This window comes from Brachypodium distachyon, chromosome 2 (assembly GCF_000005505.3).
Source record: "Brachypodium distachyon strain Bd21 chromosome 2, Brachypodium_distachyon_v3.0, whole genome shotgun sequence".
Taxonomy (NCBI): Eukaryota; Viridiplantae; Streptophyta; class Magnoliopsida; order Poales; family Poaceae; genus Brachypodium; species Brachypodium distachyon.
This window is the reverse complement of record NC_016132.3, coordinates 57,873,575-57,892,765: the sequence shown is the minus strand read 5'-3', so window position 1 is coordinate 57,892,765 and position 19,191 is coordinate 57,873,575. Positions and strand designations below refer to the sequence as shown.

The window sequence follows — 19,191 nt, the reverse complement described above, 5'->3', positions numbered from 1 at the left end:
ACACAAGGCATGCAAATCGCGCTGGGACGAACGATGCCTAAAATTAATTAATTAATTTGACCCATGCAAGTATCGTGAAAGAGATGGACTCAAAACCGACCTAGCTGACTATATCTACGGTTACAGTTAGGATTTGTAATGCACTTTCTTTCTACGTACGAAAAAGAAAAAGTTGGAGATCGAACTAATTCCCTGGCCTGTCGATCCATCTGATCGAGCTCACCAGTGCATCATCAATGGCCGACATCGAGAACCCCGATTCAAGCGTCGTCGTTGCCGCGGCGCCGGAGCCCAGCCAGCATGCGTTCTGGGCATGGTTCGAGAGGTTGGTCGCTTGCATGAAGTCTTTAACGGCGCCGAGGGCGAGGTCGCCGTAGCGGACCCCGTCCAGGGTAGCAGGCACGTCTTGTTGTGCTTATGGGGCGTGATCCCGCTCCTCTTTATTGCTGGCTCCATCTTTCTCTTCGAGATCCTCAAAGATGAATGGCCGATGAGCCGAGCGTGGCGTGTTGCCGCCACCGTCGGCGGGTGGGTAGCTGTGTTTATTGGGTCGTTTCTGCTCAACTTGGTCGTGTTTTTCACCATGCCCTTGTTTATGGAGCATGAAGATGGAGAGAGATGTATAGACTTGTTCCTCTAAATTCGTTCCGCTCTGCTCCATGTGTTGATGCATCGCTGTGTGGCGTCGTGGCAAACAAACACCTTTCGTTCGCAGCCGCACCAGGACCATGCAGCCGTTGGATGCTATGTTTCGGGATTGATGCTAATTAATTGAGAGGCGGATATGTCATTGTGTCAGAGAGGACCCATAAACAAACTGCACACTGTATGTTAGATTAAAAATGATAATGCGCCAAACACATGGTCCTGGGGCGCCACATTTATTTTCCAAGTCGTTGCTATCCAATTATTGAATTGAGATTTGTGTAAGACAATGCAATCACAGATGCAGAGAAAATCTAAGCTGAATGGTTATGATTTTTGATTGCGAAATAACTTTTTCTAAGTAGACCGAGAGTTAAGAGAACTGATGCGCTTGTATATGCATTTCCATCATATATAAGCCAGTGGCTAACTAAACATTTACATTCTGTGAGAGACCCCTACTTTTCACACAAGAAAAAGAAAATGTAAATGTAAACAAAATAATTGTGTAAAATTGAAAATATGTCTTTCTTTTCTTCTACATCTCTTTCATAAGGCCAATTATAATGGAAGCCACGTTAGCAACTAATCTTGACTGATGAGAAAGCCTTCCCACACATAAGGTGCCTCAGCTCCACTTACCATCAGGTATTTCTTTAACAAAGTCAATCTACGTCAGTGAGATGCACTCTCAGCTATCCATGCCGGCGACCGATTTATCAACCATGCGAACATTGTACTTCTGGTATACCCTTGCCCTATTCCCCTGCCACCATTGTTCTGCTTGTTTCTCACTGAATCTCTTCCGGCTACATCGAGAAAAACAAATAATGAATTGTTGAACCAACTCAATACAACCGAGAGCGACAAATCTGGAAGGTTAAGAACTAGCTATAAAAGTTTCCTTTAAACAGGATTTGAAGGTATTTTACCTGAACCGGACCCGCTTGAGATCTCTGGCACCCCCATGCAAGGCAGTGAGAGTAATATAAACACCTGGTTCATCTTGTTCTACCCATTCAGCCTCATGGTAGGATTCTGGATCCGGTGTTCTACTTCCATTACTGGCCATTTCTGAATGGCTTGCTTTGTTCCTAGTAGAGCTTGGTCCATTAGAAACAAGCAATCCATTAGGACCATTTGAAATATGTACCTGTTCTTCCGAACTGTCTGGGCTACCCAAACATTCAGTGACCATGGCTGATATGTCACTTGGTATAGGAATTGCAGGAAGGGGTGGTAGTTTGCTGCTCTTGGCTGCTCCGCCGGGTAACCCCTCTGCCATCCCCTTCAACTATTATGGAAGAGAAAGTGGCAACCCTTAGACAATAAAATAAACATGTGGCATGACTGACAAAAGTTCTATTAGCAAACGAAATAGTCTTCCCTCATCCATAAGATAAATAGCAATAGGGACACTGATACAGACTTGTGCGCCGTAAAAAGTTTAATAAATAAGAAATATATAAATAGTCAAATTCTGTGGCTGTGTGCATCAACCGATGCAGAGGCGGGGGGATTACCTCCTTGTCAAAAGAAAAGAAAAAAACGATTCTACAGACTAGTGCATATATGAAAAACAAAGATACACAATCTTACTTGTGCAGTGAGTGTCTTAATTACTTCCTTTGCTGCCTTGCACTTTGCAGTTTCCTCCCCGGCAATTGCAATGGCTTCCTTCAATTGTTTGGTAGTTCTCTCCAACTCAGCTTCGAGAAGTTGATACTTCCTAGTAAGATTGTCCACCTGGCAATGAAGAGCTGTACTATATCAAATTTTTTGCATGTTGGAACTCTAGAAGATAACAGAAAGTATACCCAAGCAGTACTAAGAACTGCCTTCATATTTAGGTATAAGTATCATGTTACTGTTAAAGAAGAAGATGGTATGCTTAGGTTGAATTATCTGCATGTTGCAACTCTCAAAGATAACAGGGAGTATACCCAAGCAGTGCTGAGAAGTTAGAACTGCTTTCATATTTAATTATAAGTATCATGTTACTGTTACAGAACAAGATGGTATAACATCAGAGACGCAGAGGGATAAATAGGAGCATACACGGTTCATACTGCTGCATGTAAGCACTAGAAACAGTTGTCTACGACAAGTATAATACTTCATAGGGTTGGAAATCGGGCTTGATATAGGCTGAAAGCTGTCTACAACAGCAGCGGAGCAAACACAGCAAAATTTATACCTGGGACCTCAAATTTAGAATTTCTTGAGTCTGGCTATCATTTGTTGGCTTGGCACCATTGACAACAACTCTAGGAGAAGTTAGACCCCCAAAAGTAGGTGTTGGGGTTGTAGAACGTGTAGGACTCGGTCTTCTTGAAACAGGTGATGTGGCCCTAGAAATGATTCTGGATCCAGGGACAGACGCCGAGAAAAACTTTTTTGAAGATCCAAATACAGGATTGAAGGATCTTGAAATGTTGAGCCCACTCCAATGTGAACCGCCATTTGGAACTGGGGAAACACGAGTGCTATTAAACTCAAACTTCTTGTTTTTCTTTGAATATCTGCTATCCATGTGCTTAAAAGAATCTATTGAGGACATTCTTGACAGTTGGGCATTTGACCTCGTTTCCGTATCCTCATCAACTGTGTCACTGAATCCCTGTACAACTGCTCCCCGTTTAGCTGAAGAATACATGTCTGTTTCAAGCCCCTTGGTCAATTTGCTGTAGCAACTATCACAAACACGATAGGGTTTGCTTGGATTTGGTGCCAATGAAGCCTTCAGAGATTTTTTACTGCTGCAGGAATGACAAAATATCAGAGCACAATTGTAGCAATTGTGACGTTTTCTCCTCAAGTTAAAAGGCTGACGGCATCCTGAGCACATCGACTGATCAACTCCGGATATCCATTTATGAATGCATATTGCTGCAGTGAAGTTAGTTCCACAAACAACATTTCTGACTTGCTTATCTTTCAGTGCTTCAACCAATGTAGGAGTATTCTTATCATCAGTGTTGCCATGACCTAACCGACCATTTGCACCTTTACCCCATGTGTATACCTCAGTCCTAGAGGTCAAAACAGCCACATGATAAGCACCACAAGAAATCTCCTCGACAAAATTTTTGTGTAGCTTCCCTTCAACACGAGCAGGAAGCATGCCATCTGCCTGTGGATTTCCTAGCTGACCATAGACAGCACTCCCCATTGTATACACATGTCCTGATGTTGTAAGAGCCACTGTCAGGCAATGCCCGCAAGCAACCTGACAAAAATTGGGCTCCACCAATGCAGCCACACATGTTGGGACAAGTCTTGATTCCTTGTCACCATGTCCTAAACGGCCTTTATCACCATCACCCCATGTAAAGATCTTGCCAGATGAACAATTGCTAGAACTTGAATTCCCAGCCATGACTTCTACAACTGCAGCAGTGTGCCAAACACCACAAGCAGCCCGCACCGTCCGAAGCCCTTTGAGAGATTCCACTTCCTTGGGGACTGAGAGACTCTCACGGTCTCCATGGCCTAGAACCCCAAAAGAGCCGTCTCCAAATGTGAACAGTTGCCCAGCAGAAGTTACTATGACTGTATGAAAAGGGCCACATGAAATTGATGAAACATGTATACCCTCTAATGGTCCGTGCAGCTTTTTTGGTACCCAGTGACTGATATCATTACCATGGCCCAAAAGCCCAAATTTGAAGGTGCCATCCCCCCATGTGTACAGATCTCCAGATAGTGTAACAGCACAAGTGTGGTACTCACCGCATGCTACCAACTCAATGTTCATATGAGTAAGAGCATCAATGAGTTTTGGATGTGCCACATCACAGTCTACACCATGACCAAGCCGCCCACCTGATTCCTCACCCCAGGAATAGATCTCTCCTTGTTTACTGACAAGTGCAGCATGCTTTCCTCCACAAGATATATTCTGCACATCAAGTCGCACAGCAAACTCTAACGGTTTAGGTACAAGACAATCCATCTTCGCGCCTGAGGAGCTTCCAATCCTCGAACTGCCACCACCTAGTATTCCTTCCCCAGTTCCTTCTCCCCATATCAAAACATCACCTAAAGCATCGCCATCATCATAACCAGAACCATAACTTGATGAGCTAACAGCACTTGAATAACTAGCCCGGAAAGGATCCATTTGGATACCTCTCGGGTGCCCATTTGTGTTATCTGAGTGCCCAGAAGACATAGAGTGAACCGATCGTGCATTAGAATCTGATGGGAAGAAGCTCTTGGGAGGAACTGCATATAACACAACATCAGAAAAGGCCTTATCCAGGCCATTCTTTTGCGGACTCCCATATGGACTACGGAATCGGTAGTTTTCGTTGCCATCCTGGTGCAAAATAGCTGTCAAAACTTATTTTCATAAGACAATGGTATTATCAACATGATGAAAGGCAGATAACATGCACTAGAATTTCGCAAACTAGAATATCATTCAAGTATTTCAATATCACTCTTATTCATGTATTTCAGATAGGGATAGTAATACCTTGTGGAGACTGTCATTGCTGCTGAAAGGAGAACTCAACGGAGAGCTCCGTCGTGTGTAAATCCTTGGACTTGTTGCAGCAGAGGAAATTGTATCACTTCTCGATTCAGTCCTCCATTTTCTTTGATGACTACGTGAAATTAACGTTTTCAGCCCAGCAAACCACACTTCTGCCTCATCTTTGTCTTTACATATCTGACATTGTTGAGCAGATATATTACCATATAAACATGACACTTACGTAAACACCATAGCAAAAGAAAACAGTTTACACCAGAGTTGTCAAGAGAATGAACAAATGTGAACCACGACGAACTTACAATGTCCAGTGACCTATCCTGCGAAATTAGTGAAAATGACTGGCACTCCTTCTCAGGCCGTGGATACCTCTGAAAAATAGCCTAGACTCCCAAAAATGAAAAGAAATGAAGGTCCAGTTAGTAAAGTTACACTGCAACTTCATTACAGTGGGAATACTTGTGACCAAAATCGGAGTATCTCATCACAAAAAAGAAAAATCATAACATGCTACGGGAGTTCACCAAGATGCTAAATAACTTCCCCAGTAGAAGGGTCAGCTAAAGATCTCTATTTATACTACAATTCTAAATTGAACCAAATTATTCAAATGCAACATTGGACCAACTTAAGAGTTTGATAAAGCTGGAACCTGACTCTTCCAGTCCTCTTAAAGGTACAAAGTTCTACATAAATATCTAGAAGCTTAATAAATAAGAACTACCGGAGAAGCTATAACTTAAACTCTCAGCGGAAACATAAGATGATGCAAGTGTTTGTCCCCACTCCCCAGTAATGATTGCGTTCATGTACCAGAAGTTCCCTTGAAGATCTGGGGTTCAAAGTAAAAGCTACACAGATATGCATCATAGATTCATAAAGAGTTGACAAGCCAAACACCAACAGCAACTCAGGATAATTTTTAATTTTCACTTGTTGATCAAGATGTTTATCATAATGGGCACAAACACGGATAGGATTACTTTCCAGAAATTTGATTTTTAGGTAAATTAACTTACAGTTCGTTGGCCAGGCATTATCCTGGACACATGGCTCAACCTTAGATGTTTCTCCTCTTTCCCAGAAAACCATATCAATACAGACTCGTCCTGAAGAAACCAAAAAACCTCACTACAAGTTAGACAAGCACAAATGACTTCAAATATACAAATTTAGTGAGTGGAAACAAATCTCACATTGGATAACCTAAATGGACAAAATTTTGGCTTCCCTCTGCGCCCATATTTCAATAAGTAGGCTCCTTTCTTAAGAGCGGTGATAGCCTGCAGAAAACCCAAATTACACAAAAGATAGATCCTTTCAGGTTTACCCTGGCATTTCAACTACATATTAAAAAAATTTGAGCAGGAGCATACAACTTTCAGGTGCCAAATGCGAAAGTAAAATAGCACGGCATAACGATTGAATGTTGTAAGTCAGGGAAATACTATTTAAAAATATTTATGACCTTTCCAACTAATTTAGATCATATCAAAAGGGCACATATGCCTCTCAAATGTGCAACGCTGAGTAGCTAGTAATCAAAAGAATGTGGTCCTTAAGGCAGAGCTTAATCTATTCCGGGAGAAGTAAATTGATGAAAAAACGGTCAAGGCACAGCACAACAAATCATCAAGCATAAAGAACGGCGTGCAGCACCCGAATAACTGTTGTTTGAGAAAACAGATACCACTGGTGTCCGTTATTGCAAATTCTTCAGAGTGAAATTTTTCGTTAAGCAACACTTGCTCTCTTTGTGTTGATTTCACTTTCCATTTGATTGTTATATGGTCGGCCATGTTCCTCAGAATCCAGAGGAGTTGAAATTCACAGAATCAAAACAACATACACATCTAAGCTTTCTTAACAGTTTTTTACCGCAGGCCAACATCAACACCGAGAGAGGGCTTCCCTGCTAAACAAAACAAAACAAAACAAAAAAAACACCCAGAAAGGGCCAAGCCTCTGTAGCTGAAAAAAATGCACGAACGCCCAAACCTGTTGTGCCTGACGAGCTCAAGTGGACCAGGTGAAGCAAAGCATCCGGATAAAACTGAACCCCCTCGACCCACCAAAAATGGTGGGATATGATACTAGTCTATAACACTTCCGATTCCACCTCACAAGCTAAGCATCAGGGGCTCCAAACAAGTCAACGACATCTCTGGCTCACGAAATCCCAAGGACGAACAAACATCAAGCGCCGCCGATCGAACCGAAATCGTCATTCTCAGTTCCATTCCACCGCGGGAAACATCTTCAGAGAACCAAAAACACCGAACCTCACAATACTAGTAGCAACTAGCCGAGCGAATTCCATCTTTACCCGGCACCATCCCGTCCCAAACACCCAATGATGGCCCGTTAGCAGGGCAGGGGAAGAAACCAGCGCCGCTGATTGTACCCTCGCCGGACATCACGGAGACCCACCCAAGCAAAAACATATACGGAGTAGTGGTATACTCGCAGTAGCAGTCTACGAGGTTGTACCCTCGGCCTCGAGGCACGGAAACAAACGGGAAAATGGCCAGGTCCAGGGCCGTCTATGTATGTAATCGCCCGAATGGGTTAGCGGAGTAGACGCACCTGCTCGAGGTCGCGCTCCACGGGGGGACCCGCCCGGAGGCCGACGCCGCCGAGATCCGACGACGCGTCCGACATCACCGGCGCCCGCCCGGCCACTGGCGCCACCCGTGTTATATATCCTATTCAGCCCCGCCGCCGGCACCGCGGCCCCATCACGCTCGCTCCCAGGTCGCGGCCACACTACCGCGCGCGCGCCCAAATGGGGGTCCGCCGATCGACGACGACCGGGCGCGGCCTGCGGCGACGGAGAGAGAACTCTCGGCGCGGGAAGCTGGTGACCGCGAGGTGGAAAGGGGATCGGAATCGATGCGAGGGGTTTGGCAAGCGGAGCTGCGTTTGGAGGGAGAGAGATCGCGACGCGCAGGAGGAGGAAGGGGATGAGGAACAGGGTTGGAGGGAGAGAGAGAAAAAAGAATTTAAGCTTTTTTCTGTTGGCGATTTAGTATTTTGTTTTTGTTTTCTGAGATGGGAGCCGACTCGCTTTTGGTTTCGGTTCTGGTTTGGGAGTGGACCGATGAACGGTGATGATTGGGCTAGCTCGTCGGGTTGCAGATAGATCTGACCGTGATTGCGCCCGTGGAGCTATCCTGTCGCACCACTGTCATCTTTTTATCTCTCTTGCACGGCCACCGATGAACGAATATATGCCAATGGATTTGACGGGCGGAACAGGATGCCCGTGGGGGCCCAGTTGCAGTGGGGGGGCGATGGGTTTCCGTTACGAAGGACGCTCCTTTTGCTTTCTTTCTGTAGGAAAAAAATGGAGTATATGGTAGATTTACAACTAAAATTGCCAAACTTTCGTCCCCGTGAAACAAAGAGTACACGACAAACTCTGCCTACGTCGTACGCCCACCTAATCCATGCTACATGTAGACGTACGTACGAGACTACAACTGCACTACATGTGGTACGGTACATACGTGCGTGTGCATAGGCTGGTCGCGTGATCCCGGGTAGGTATATATGTACTACTGTCAATGCTAAGCTGTGCATGTCGCCGTCGCGATTTGATTATTGCATCAGGAATTGCAGACGATAGACTGACCAATGCATGGATCGAGCTATTAGGTATGGTCGGTCGGTCTCAGCTGACGATCGATGGAGAACGATCGGATCGAGGAGGACTAGATCATAAAAGGGCAATGGTGTGTGGATGGATGGGAGTATTAAGGTACGTACGCTGCTTAATTGGTTGGTTTGATTATAAAAGGGCAAGCTAGGTTTGGCAACAACAATTAAGTTATACTATATCTCTCGCTCACCACGTCACCTTGCACCCATATGCAAGCGTCATCTACACCGGTCAGAGAATTAGCGAGAGAATTCAATATTGCCTGTACGTAGCTGCTTGATTGAACTTATCAATCCTAGATAATGAACAATCGCACGATCGGATAAAGGTTGTACAGTGCCGTAGTGGCCACTGCACCACACAGTGGTGAGATAGAGAGGAACCGACCGACCAATCAATCACGCCCATGCATGTTTAATTTACCACCGCCTCTCCGTCCGGTCTAAAGCTAAAAGCCCGCGGCCATTGTAAAGTTAGAACCCCCATGGCTGGCTGTTCTCGCACGCCCAAGTCACAATCCATGAAGTGTTCGATCCTTTTTTCAAGAATTGTCCAGATATCGTTGTCAGTACACATTAGCTCCGATCCTGCAACTTGCATGTGCACCGATTATGATAAAGTCGACCTGATCGATCCAGACGTGTGTGCTGTCGCCCGTGTATATAATGCCCTCGGCCGGCCAGAAGCACCGGTTAATTAATACGCGTCAGTTCTCGCCTCCAGCTGGGCTAGCTGACCACATGTCGGCCGCGTACACGGTACACGTGTACGTGTACTGTCGGAGAAAAGGTGAGTAAACACGTTGTCCCGGCCCGTTGGCACCGGCCAGTTTGCAACGAGGACTACGTCACTGCATGTGATATGTACGCATGCACACGTACACAAGACTCCCCGGCCGGCACCGTAAACCCTTGCATGCATAAAACATCTCATGCGCGCGTTATTAGACGTACACATGCATGCATGGTTTGGAACATTTATTAAACCCAACATGCGCCTTGGTCGTCTGGTACTTGCGCGTACGTCGCCGATCGGATCGATTAGCCGCACCTAAACCCATTTAAACCGTCCGAGATCGAGGAAGCCCCGTTGCCAAGCGCAGTAGCTAGGCACATGCCTCCTACTACCACATTTCTAGCTAGGAATTTTAATACCGGTTCAAGGTCCACTTTTGTGATACGCGTGCTGCTGTTTTCCCCTGCCTATCCACGTGGGGATCGGATCTAGGTTTTTAAATAGGGTGGTCCAATGTATAAATTTTTATCTCAATATAAATTATAATCATCAATTTTTTACCTCAAACATACTAGTCGTATGGACTTTGGGAAGAGAAAAAAAAACGGCATTGGTACAATTTTGCAATAATTTCTAGGTTTTTGAATAGCAAAATTTTGCGATAATTTCAATCCGATCAACGAGCAAATCTTAATTCGATTCAATGAAAGACCAAGAAAAATGTTGCATCTCCGTGTAAGCTGTTGCCCCGTCGCATGCTCGCGGTGACGAAGCATATGTTTGCCGTCCGCTGGCAGTCAGCGACGATGATGACGAGAAATACTTGCAATGTTAGCTGCTCATGCTCGTCTGCTCGGCAAAAATACGATACGATGCCAACTGTTCGTGATCGATCGCTAGGCTGCTACAAGGCCCGATCTGATGTGGCGATGCGTACACTACACAACAAAAAGAAAACGAGAACTAGCCGGGAAGATGTTCTATTTTCTCGGGCTGTTTTTTCTTTTTTGGTGGGTTTAAGATACACTAATGTATATGTATACGGACTGTATTTCCAGGATGGTCCATGGACCACCCTGGCCACCCTATGGATCCATCGGTGGCGGATCAGATTAGCCCCCGATCTCGTCCACGTGCATTATATGTACGCCGCACCACTGTATCGATCCAGAAACAACGGTTCATAATAAGTACCTCAAATTTGATATTTCTTCCGTCCAACAAATGAGGTCTCAACTTTGATTAAATTTGAATGTATCTATACATTAAGTCATGTCCACTAGAAAGGAGCACACAGTTACTACACAAGTTGTACTAAACTTGAAATGTTTATTATGGATCATACGGAGTACTGTATAATATTGACCGGCCGTCTCGTGTTTTATACATGCATGGAGTACTGTCTGCGTTTCTTGCAAAACAACATGCATGCTTTCATGTTCTCTATCCTGTGTGATTTTTTTTTCTTCCCTTTATTAGCAGTTGAATTTTATTAGAAAGTGAATTTCGCCATTCACCTACGTAAGAAAGTTTGAGACACATTCTTACCCATTTAACAAAAAATCTTTCGGTTTACCCCACATAAGAAAAATGTTGTAGAAAAGTGAAATTCACTCTTTGCTTAAGTATACATTCATATTATTTTTTTATGGGCAGAGGAGGATATAACCAAACCAGGACATTTACAAAGGTTGATTCATATCCAACGTTTAATGAAGGAAAGACAGTCGATTAAGAGTTGACTTACGTCTCTAATGTGTCCACTAAGGTTTAAGCATTTTCCTTAAAAACCAAGCATCTGAAATATGGCCACGTACTTTAATTATTGTACAAGTTATTTTACCGTCGACCCTAGGTTAAGCAGAGAGTCGCTGCTGGCTGTCTCTCTATGGTGATCTCTCATACAGCTCTCTTTTTTTCGTTCAAAAAAACAAATCGGCGTTATGTTTTTTTTTTCAACAAGGGAGAGCAGTAAAGAGGAGTGGACTTGGGCCGTGTGCCGTGTTCCGTGTTTGCGTAGGATTGGAGCGGCCCAAACGCGGGTGGGCTTCTCCGCGCTTCTGCCCAAACCCAAACCAACTCCACGACGCTGCCGTCTCGCCCCGTTCCAACCAAACCCCTCTCGGCGGCTCACGCTCCCGGCGGCCTCGACAGGACTCGCCCCACCCCGAAACCCGATCCTTTTCCCGCCGCACGGAACCTAAACCCTAGCCCAGTCCCGGCGGGGCGCCGGCGGAGATGATGCATCAGCATCAGCACCAGCACCAGCCGCCGCCGCCTCCCCCGCCGCAGCACCCGCCGCCGCAGGCCGCCGGCGGCGGCGGCGGCGGCGGCGGCGGGGAGTTCTACCGCGGCCCGCTGCAGCCGCCGATGCGGCAGCTCTCCGCAGCGTCCTCCACCAACCTCCCGCCCGAGTACGCCGCCCACTCGGGACCCCCGCAGCAGCATCACCATCACCAGCAGCAGCCGCCGCCCCAGCAGCAGCAGCAGCCGTTTGACGGTAACCACGCCATTCGCTGGTAGTTCGTCGCAGGTTTAGGGTTAGGTGGAGCGCGGCTAGACTACTGCGCGATTGTTAGTCTTGCCTGTCACTTTTGTGTGCGCGTGTGTGTACTTGTTGTGGCTGCGGATTGTTATATTAATTTTTCTGAGTCGATTCAGCTTATGGGGACAATTTCGGTGCTAAGAGGATGCGGAAGCCCGTCCAGCGACGAACAGTGGACTACACGAGCTCGCTCGTCCGTTATGCTCAAGTAATATGCGATATTATTTTTCTGAAAATATATAACGATGATATTTTGAACCATGTCTAGGAGAGCCAGAAAGAGTATAATTTGTTCTGTATATGCTTTTTTTTTATGGAGAACACACATGGATATGAAACGCTCATATGATTGTATGGTGCAGGCTCGCATGTGGCAGCGGGATGCAAGGGACAGATTCACTCTGCAGCCGACTGCGGCTGCTGTTCTGGACGTATGTTGCCTACTACCTTGCATGTATAATAATATGTTATAAGATATTCCTTGTGCTATACCAAAGATACTGGTTACTAGTATCTACTCCCTCCATCCCATAATTCTTGACGCAGTTTTAGTGTGTAGGTTCACTCATTTTAGAGAAAACTTGCGTCAAGAATTATGAAATGGAGGGAGTATTTACATTCTGTACCTGAAAGTTCTCGTTTCGGCATTGATCTTTGTTCACTTTGGACTCTTAACTTTTCAGTTCAAATCATCAGTATCTAATTATTACCATTTGTTATCTCATAGTTCGAAAGATATTGAACAGTGTTTGTAGTTATCATGTGGTATAAATGACAATACAAACTAGTGGAAGCAGGCACAAGTATCAGTTAATTTGAACTGCAATAGTAGTCTTAAAGAAAGTACTGAATGTTGACTTACAAACTTATAAACATGCTTCAAATTGAGGTTCGTATGTAGGCTGCTTACCAGATATTGTCTGTGATCATCAGTTTGGGTTGTTTAGCTTCGTAGCGTATGAATCATTCGTAAATTAGAAAAACTAAGTTGCATTGCAATTCTTTGCCTTTTATTATAATTTTGACGTTTTCTGTATCTGGTTATAGGATGTTTTGTCCTAAATAACTAAATGCCACGGTATTTTTGATATATATAAGTCTTCACAAAGTACAACTAGATTTTAACGCAATTTGTTTTGGAACTGACCATCTACTTCTCCTATCTCTTAATTTGGAAAATATCTTCTACAGCATCTAATAGTTAGCTAAGATCACCAATGGTTCTTCCACAGCACCGCTACTACTACTACTCTACTGAGATAACTGCTACCCTGTAATTGATGACCATGCAGAGTAATATAAAGAAGACTTATTTTAATCGTGTTCATTCTGACTGCTACCTGGTCTACTTAGTTAAGGATTTGGATCATTGCCAGATTGTGGTGCTATTTTTGTTTCGAATTATATCGCTTACCATCTTCTGTAATAAAATTCTTATGGACTGAATGTTAATTGTGGAAATCCTTGAATTTACCTGTATCTACTGTTATTGTGAATACAGGACTATCCCTTCAATTTTTTCTTATCTAGATATCCTGATTAACACGGTTATTGCAGATGTTGCCATCTGTTGCATACCCAGACAACCCTTCGACAAGTTTTGCTGCCAAATTTGTACATTCATCTATCAATAAGAACCGGTGCTCCATAAACTGTGTCGTGGTGAGTTATGTGATATCCATATCTCTACGCTCCTAATATTCCAGATGCAGCTACTTACTGTCATATGTCTCAGAGAATCCCAGCAAGCCATGTCAGCGGAATGCCTGAATGGTTACTTGATCTTAACATAGATGCAATTCTAAGTAATATGTTTATTTACCCTACTTGGCACTTTGGGCTTTGGCAGTTCTGTTTGTACTTGACTTTGCCTACAAGACAGGGATGGTATCTGTGATGCTTACTGCGGTAGATACATGTTAACTGTATAAGAGGAGTCACAATACAAGTAGCTTATTCGACACCTGCTTTACAGGTGGTCCCTTTTTTTGCATTGCACTAATGCACTCTGTATCCAGTTCAGATTTTGAATTGATGATTGCACATAGGGTGGCCACCGATGTCAGTGTGTTGCATGTTTCAAAGCTTCAATTCTGTACTTGGATTCTAGTGAAAAAGACAATATCTTAGAGCATGAATACCCTTAGAAGATTGCTTTAAGTGTACACAAGAGTCCACCTTACATTACTGAGCCTAGGTGGCATTACAACCTGTCACCTAGATCCACCAACACTTCGAAATTCCCATTTTTCTTACACTAGTTAGGCAGGTCAGTTTGACAACTCCATGCCAGCTTCTTCCATTTTGCAGTGACCTAGGGGAAAACTGTTATGGATGTTCTAATTTAATGTTGTTTTTTGTTTTATCTAGTTCTTTCCTGTCTGAGTCTAACATAGTGTTATTTGTGGATAAAGTGGACTCCTACAGGTCGTAGGCTTATTACTGGATCACAGAGTGGCGAATTCACCCTGTGGAATGGACAATCTTTTAATTTTGAAATGATTCTTCAGGTATTCCGCATTACCTACTCATAAACTTACTATAGTGTATTAGTTAACTTGACTTATTTGTTGCGCATGTGATACATAGGCCCATGATCAAGCTGTGAGATCAATGATTTGGAGTCATAATGAAAATTGGATGGTTACAGGCGATGATGGTGGTGCAATAAAGTAAGTGGGCCTTTTCAGTTTTCACCCTCCTTGTACCATTTCTGGATACTGACCCTTAAAAATTACGATACTGATAGATACATTATTTGATGTGTTAGCTTCATGTTCTGAATCTTTTGCAGGTATTGGCAAAGTAACATGAATAACGTTAAGGTGAACAAAACTGCCCATGGAGAATCAGTCCGTGACTTGAGGTGATGACTGTGCTATGTGCTTTTGTTACTTTAGTTATGCCAAGTTAATATTCATTCCTTACTTAAACACATACTGTGAACAGCTTTTGTAGAACAGACCTGAAGTTTTGTTCATGTTCTGATGACACAACTGTGAAGGTTTGGGACTTTGCAAGATGCCAAGAAGAAAGATCTTTAACTGGTAATGTTGCTAAGCTTTTCTTCTTTGCATCACATTTTGTGTTATTAATGGTTTTTGTGTGATTTAACCTGAATTTGCCTTCAAACTCAGCTAGGCCATGGTTGGGATGTTAAAAGTGTCGATTGGCATCCTACGAAATCTTTATTGGTTTCAGGTTAGTCATTATTATTGCTAGTTTAATGCACTTATTTGTCCAGAGCTCATTTGTTTCTGTGCTATTTAGGTGGTAAAGATTATCTTGTGAAACTCTGGGATGCAAAAAGTGGTAGAGAGCTACGCTCATTGTAAGTATTTTGTCTCTCATATTATGTTACTAACTTTGAAGCTCTGTGGTACGTCAGTACATGACGAGTTATTTCTGCAGCCATGGTCATAAAAACATAGTGCAATGTGTAAAGTGGAATCAGAATGGGAACTGGGTGTTGACTGCCTCTAAGGACCAGATTATCAAGGTCAATAACTTTACTTTTGTACCCTGTTCTGTTTTGCCTTTCCTTCTGAAAGAAGTATACTTACTATGAGCTGGTAGCTTAGTGTTTCTCATATATTCAGCATGCTTGTGCTGGCGAGGACTACCATTGCAATTCATATTAATTGTGTCGGTAGTTTGATACTGCTTTAGACTGCCCTTGGGCCATATGATCAGAATGAACCAAGTTATTAAACCTGATGAGTAATGTAGTAGGGAAGGAACTCTCCTCTTTCGTCACTACTAAATTTAATGTAAACAATTGTACTCCCTGCTCAAATAACATTTACCTTGGCTCTTGAGGAACTTGGGATATCTCGCTCTAGTTGTCTCTTTCTATCTAGTAAATTAATTCATGTTATATTGGACAATTCCTCAATGGTTAATTGTTAACGTGTTTTGTGCAGCTATATGATATTAGATCCATGAAAGAGCTTGAATCCTTCCGTGGGCACAATAAGGATGTAACTGGTTAGATGTCATTACATAATGAGCTTTATGTTCCCATCCTATAAGATTTGATGTATTTTCACACAAGTTGCTGCTCATTTGCTTTACATGATCAGACTAATGACTTTGTTACTCAACAACTCTAATGTCTGCCACTGCCCTTGTTCAACATGATTGTATTGAATGAGTATTATTTTATTTACTCTTTATTTCTGCAGCTTTGGCATGGCATCCATTCCATGAAGAATACTTTGTTAGTGGGAGCTATGATGGAGGAATCTTTCATTGGTTGGTTGGGTAAGAGACAACAATAGAGCCATTGGCATAATAATTCTTACTTCCTGGCAGTTTGTTATCATAGATTCAGTTTGCACGTACTGGAATTCAGGACTCATTTGACTCTAATTTTCTGGTGTGTTAAGACCTGCACCTCGATGGGCATGAAGTACTCCCTCCGATCCATAAAAAGTGTCGCCCACTTAGTACAAAATGGACGACACTTTTTTATGGATCAGAGGGAGTATATGATTAATCAAGTCTCTATTTTTCATCTTTCTTTCTCAATATAAACTTAGTTACATGATATCTCAATCTGACGTGCAAATATTTTATTGGTTTGGCAGCCATGAAACCCCACAGATAGAAATAAATAATGCACATGACAATAGTGTGTGGGACCTTGCCTGGCATCCAGTGGGCTATCTACTTTCCAGGTACTTAATTTTTAAGCTATTACTTTCTGAATTTCAATCTTAATGAGTTAATATATTGTAGTGATCATCTGCTTGTGTGTTATTATTTTCTTAATGTACTTATGATGGTAGATGTGGATGCTTACATATATGTATCTGAACTATTCAAACTGCCATTTCACTGCGTGTCCTTGTACTATGGATTAGTGTGGGACTGATATCCTATTATTTTCTTTCAGTGGGGGCAATGATCATGCTACGAGATTTTGGTGTAGAAACAGGCCTGGCGATCTTACCCGTGATAGATACAACGGTGGACAGCTTCAAGGTCGATTTGATTTGTTCACTGTTTTTTTGGGTCTATTTAACATCTTGTTCTAATCGTATGATAAAAGATGGGTATGTGAATGTACTTGCAGTTTAGCTAACAAATTCCATAAACATCAGTAATTCACTTTGTTTGTGTGCTTGATAGTCATTTCATCGTCCCTGTTTTGTTTGGTTTTGTTTTCTTAAACTGGACAAAAGTGCTTAATTGAAAATGTTAATTTATCAGGTTATGGTGATCAACATCCTGGTTTTGCCGGTCGTGGATTCCAGATGCCTGAACCTCCAATACCTGGACCTTTTGCTAGTACAATTCCTGGCATTGGTGTTGCAATGCATCTTGATGGATCTGATCACGGGGAACAGAGGCCATCTATTCCAGGGCTTCCACCTGGCCCGCCTCCGTTGCCACCAGGTCCTCATCCATCTCTTCTGCCTAGTGGGCAGCATCAACACTATCAACAGATGCCTCAGCAGCAACATTCTCAATTTCGGCCACCACCTCCAAACATGCCTCAGCTGCAGCCACCAGGGCATATGCTTGCACATCAACAAGGACCTCGACCACCACTTCCTCAGCTTCCATCGATGCCAGGTTCCATGCCAGGGCCATCACCAGTGAACCCACCGCTACCGCCAATGCCACACCCCATGGTACTATTCACCAATACCTTATTTGTATTTTGTTCGTATTCTCTATATGGCTTTGTTGCCAGTGAAACACCATATGCAAGCCAGTGAAACACCATATGCTTGTCAAACTCCGAGTTTTGAGCAAAAGCTTGAAACCTGTCAGTTTGTGCTACTGTTCTGGAGTTGAATAAGTTCACCTGTAGTCAGTCATCTATTTGATGTTACAGTTATATGCATAATGAAATTACATTTTACACCACTCATAACGGCTTCTCTGTGCTGAACCTTTGTGAACTGCTAGAAAGATGGGTGATGTGTTCATTTTAATCTGGGCAGGCAATGCAAGGTTCGTCGAACCAGATGATGCCTCAAATGCCACAACACTTGATTGGCCTGAATCAGGGGCATCCAGGGTCCGTTCCTCCCAGCAATATGCCTCAAATGGGTGCCTTCCCAAATGGAATGGGAAATATTCAAGGTGCATCAGGTGCTTCTGGCATGCAAAACTTTCCTATGGGTGGCATGTACAACCGGCCTCAGGGACAAATGACTCCACAGGGACAAATGTCGACCATCCCTGGTCTAAGTTCTTACCAAGTAAGATTCCTGTCATATTTTAGTGGATTTCTCGGATCTAACTTGAATTGGTTTGGCAAGGATACCCTGTATATGTTATGTGTAAGCTCTGGCTATACTGAAGCATGTCCTTGATCATTGCAGCCAGGGATGGGCAATGTTGTCCTTCCACCACCGCCGCCACAGCATCCCCCACCTCGCGGAGCAACACCACAGTAATATCTCGTAACTGTACAATGCTGATGAGGAAGTCAAAGTTCTCTCTGCTACCTCAGTGTAGAACCAGCAATCTTATTCGAGAGTCAGTGTAGAATTCTGGAAGTTTCAATGTAAAACCAGTAATTTTATTCGAGTGAAGTCAATATAGATTTCCTCAAACTGAAATGTAAAACCAGTAATCTTATTTCGGCCAGTCCATCTGGGCCTTCTGGCAAGTTTCAAATATTTTATCTTGGTTCTTAGCTAGCTAGGATTTTGTTCTCTAGCTTTTATTCCCAGGTTGGACTTTTATTTCTTGTCTGATACAAGGGACATCCTGTAAAAAACATTTTTTGCTGTTGTACCATTATTCTTGCTACCGAACGTGGAATAGAATATATATCTGGAAAGGTTCTGGAAGAACAAGGGCGATCCTTGGTAGGCCTGTTCACGGATTGGTCCCAAACTCATCCACCTGATTCTGCTGCATCTCATCCACATGGTAGCATGGACGATCTTTGCGAGATGATGCTGTCTCACGGATTACTCATATTTATTTACCCCATTGAATAGTTTTTGCCTTGTTTCAGCCCTTCCTTCATCTGAACCTTCCAGTACTAATCTATCTTTATGGGGAAGACCCTTCATCTGACCTCCGACCTACCCTGTCAATTGTAAAAAGTAGTTGAGTCGTGTCTTGCAGGAGCAAAAAGAG

The 19,191-nt window shown here is 43.4% G+C and overlaps 2 protein-coding genes across 2 annotated transcripts; one reads left to right on the top strand and one right to left on the bottom strand.

Moving 5' to 3' along the window:
• Positions 1-1,031: 1,031 nt before the first annotated feature.
• LOC100834588 (PH, RCC1 and FYVE domains-containing protein 1) lies at positions 1,032-8,148 on the bottom strand. Its single transcript, XM_003565027.4, has 9 exons — positions 7,730-8,148; positions 6,340-6,426; positions 6,163-6,252; positions 5,446-5,526; positions 5,126-5,320; positions 2,843-4,966; positions 2,245-2,391; positions 1,578-1,939; positions 1,032-1,454 (listed from the first exon to the last, which is right to left on the bottom strand). The coding sequence occupies exons 1-9, from the start codon at positions 7,802-7,804 to the stop codon at positions 1,337-1,339; spliced, it is 3,279 nt and encodes a 1,092-aa protein (XP_003565075.1). The 5' UTR covers positions 7,805-8,148; the 3' UTR covers positions 1,032-1,336.
• Positions 8,149-11,648: 3,500 nt separating this feature from the next.
• LOC100834292 (flowering time control protein FY) lies at positions 11,649-18,867 on the top strand. Its single transcript, XM_003565026.4, has 18 exons — positions 11,649-12,039; positions 12,201-12,292; positions 12,447-12,515; positions 13,642-13,746; positions 14,499-14,594; positions 14,674-14,756; positions 14,879-14,950; positions 15,034-15,131; positions 15,226-15,285; positions 15,355-15,415; positions 15,496-15,583; positions 16,008-16,071; positions 16,269-16,347; positions 16,674-16,763; positions 16,982-17,070; positions 17,299-17,723; positions 18,039-18,299; positions 18,423-18,867. Exons 1-18 carry the CDS (start codon positions 11,778-11,780, stop codon positions 18,495-18,497), a joined length of 2,169 nt encoding a protein of 722 aa, XP_003565074.3. The 5' UTR covers positions 11,649-11,777; the 3' UTR covers positions 18,498-18,867.
• Positions 18,868-19,191: the final 324 nt, after the last annotated feature.

Bases quoted from the DNA above. Each gene is read 5' to 3' on its own strand.
- LOC100834588 (XM_003565027.4), bottom strand. From the start codon at position 7,804: ATGTCGGACGCGTCGTCGGATCTCGGCGGCGTCGGCCTCCGGGCGGGT. The intron at 6,427-7,729 runs GTGCGTCTACTC...GGTTTTCTGCAG, and splicing joins TGGAGCGCGACCTCGAGCAG to GCTATCACCGCTCTTAAGAA. The intron at 5,527-6,162 runs GTAAGTTAATTT...TTGGGAGTCTAG, and splicing joins TAATGCCTGGCCAACGAACT to GCTATTTTTCAGAGGTATCC.
- LOC100834292 (XM_003565026.4), top strand. From the start codon at position 11,778: ATGATGCATCAGCATCAGCACCAGCACCAGCCGCCGCCGCCTCCCCCG. The intron at 17,071-17,298 runs GTCGATTTGATT...TTAATTTATCAG, and splicing joins CAACGGTGGACAGCTTCAAG to GTTATGGTGATCAACATCCT. The intron at 17,724-18,038 runs GTACTATTCACC...TAATCTGGGCAG, and splicing joins CGCCAATGCCACACCCCATG to GCAATGCAAGGTTCGTCGAA.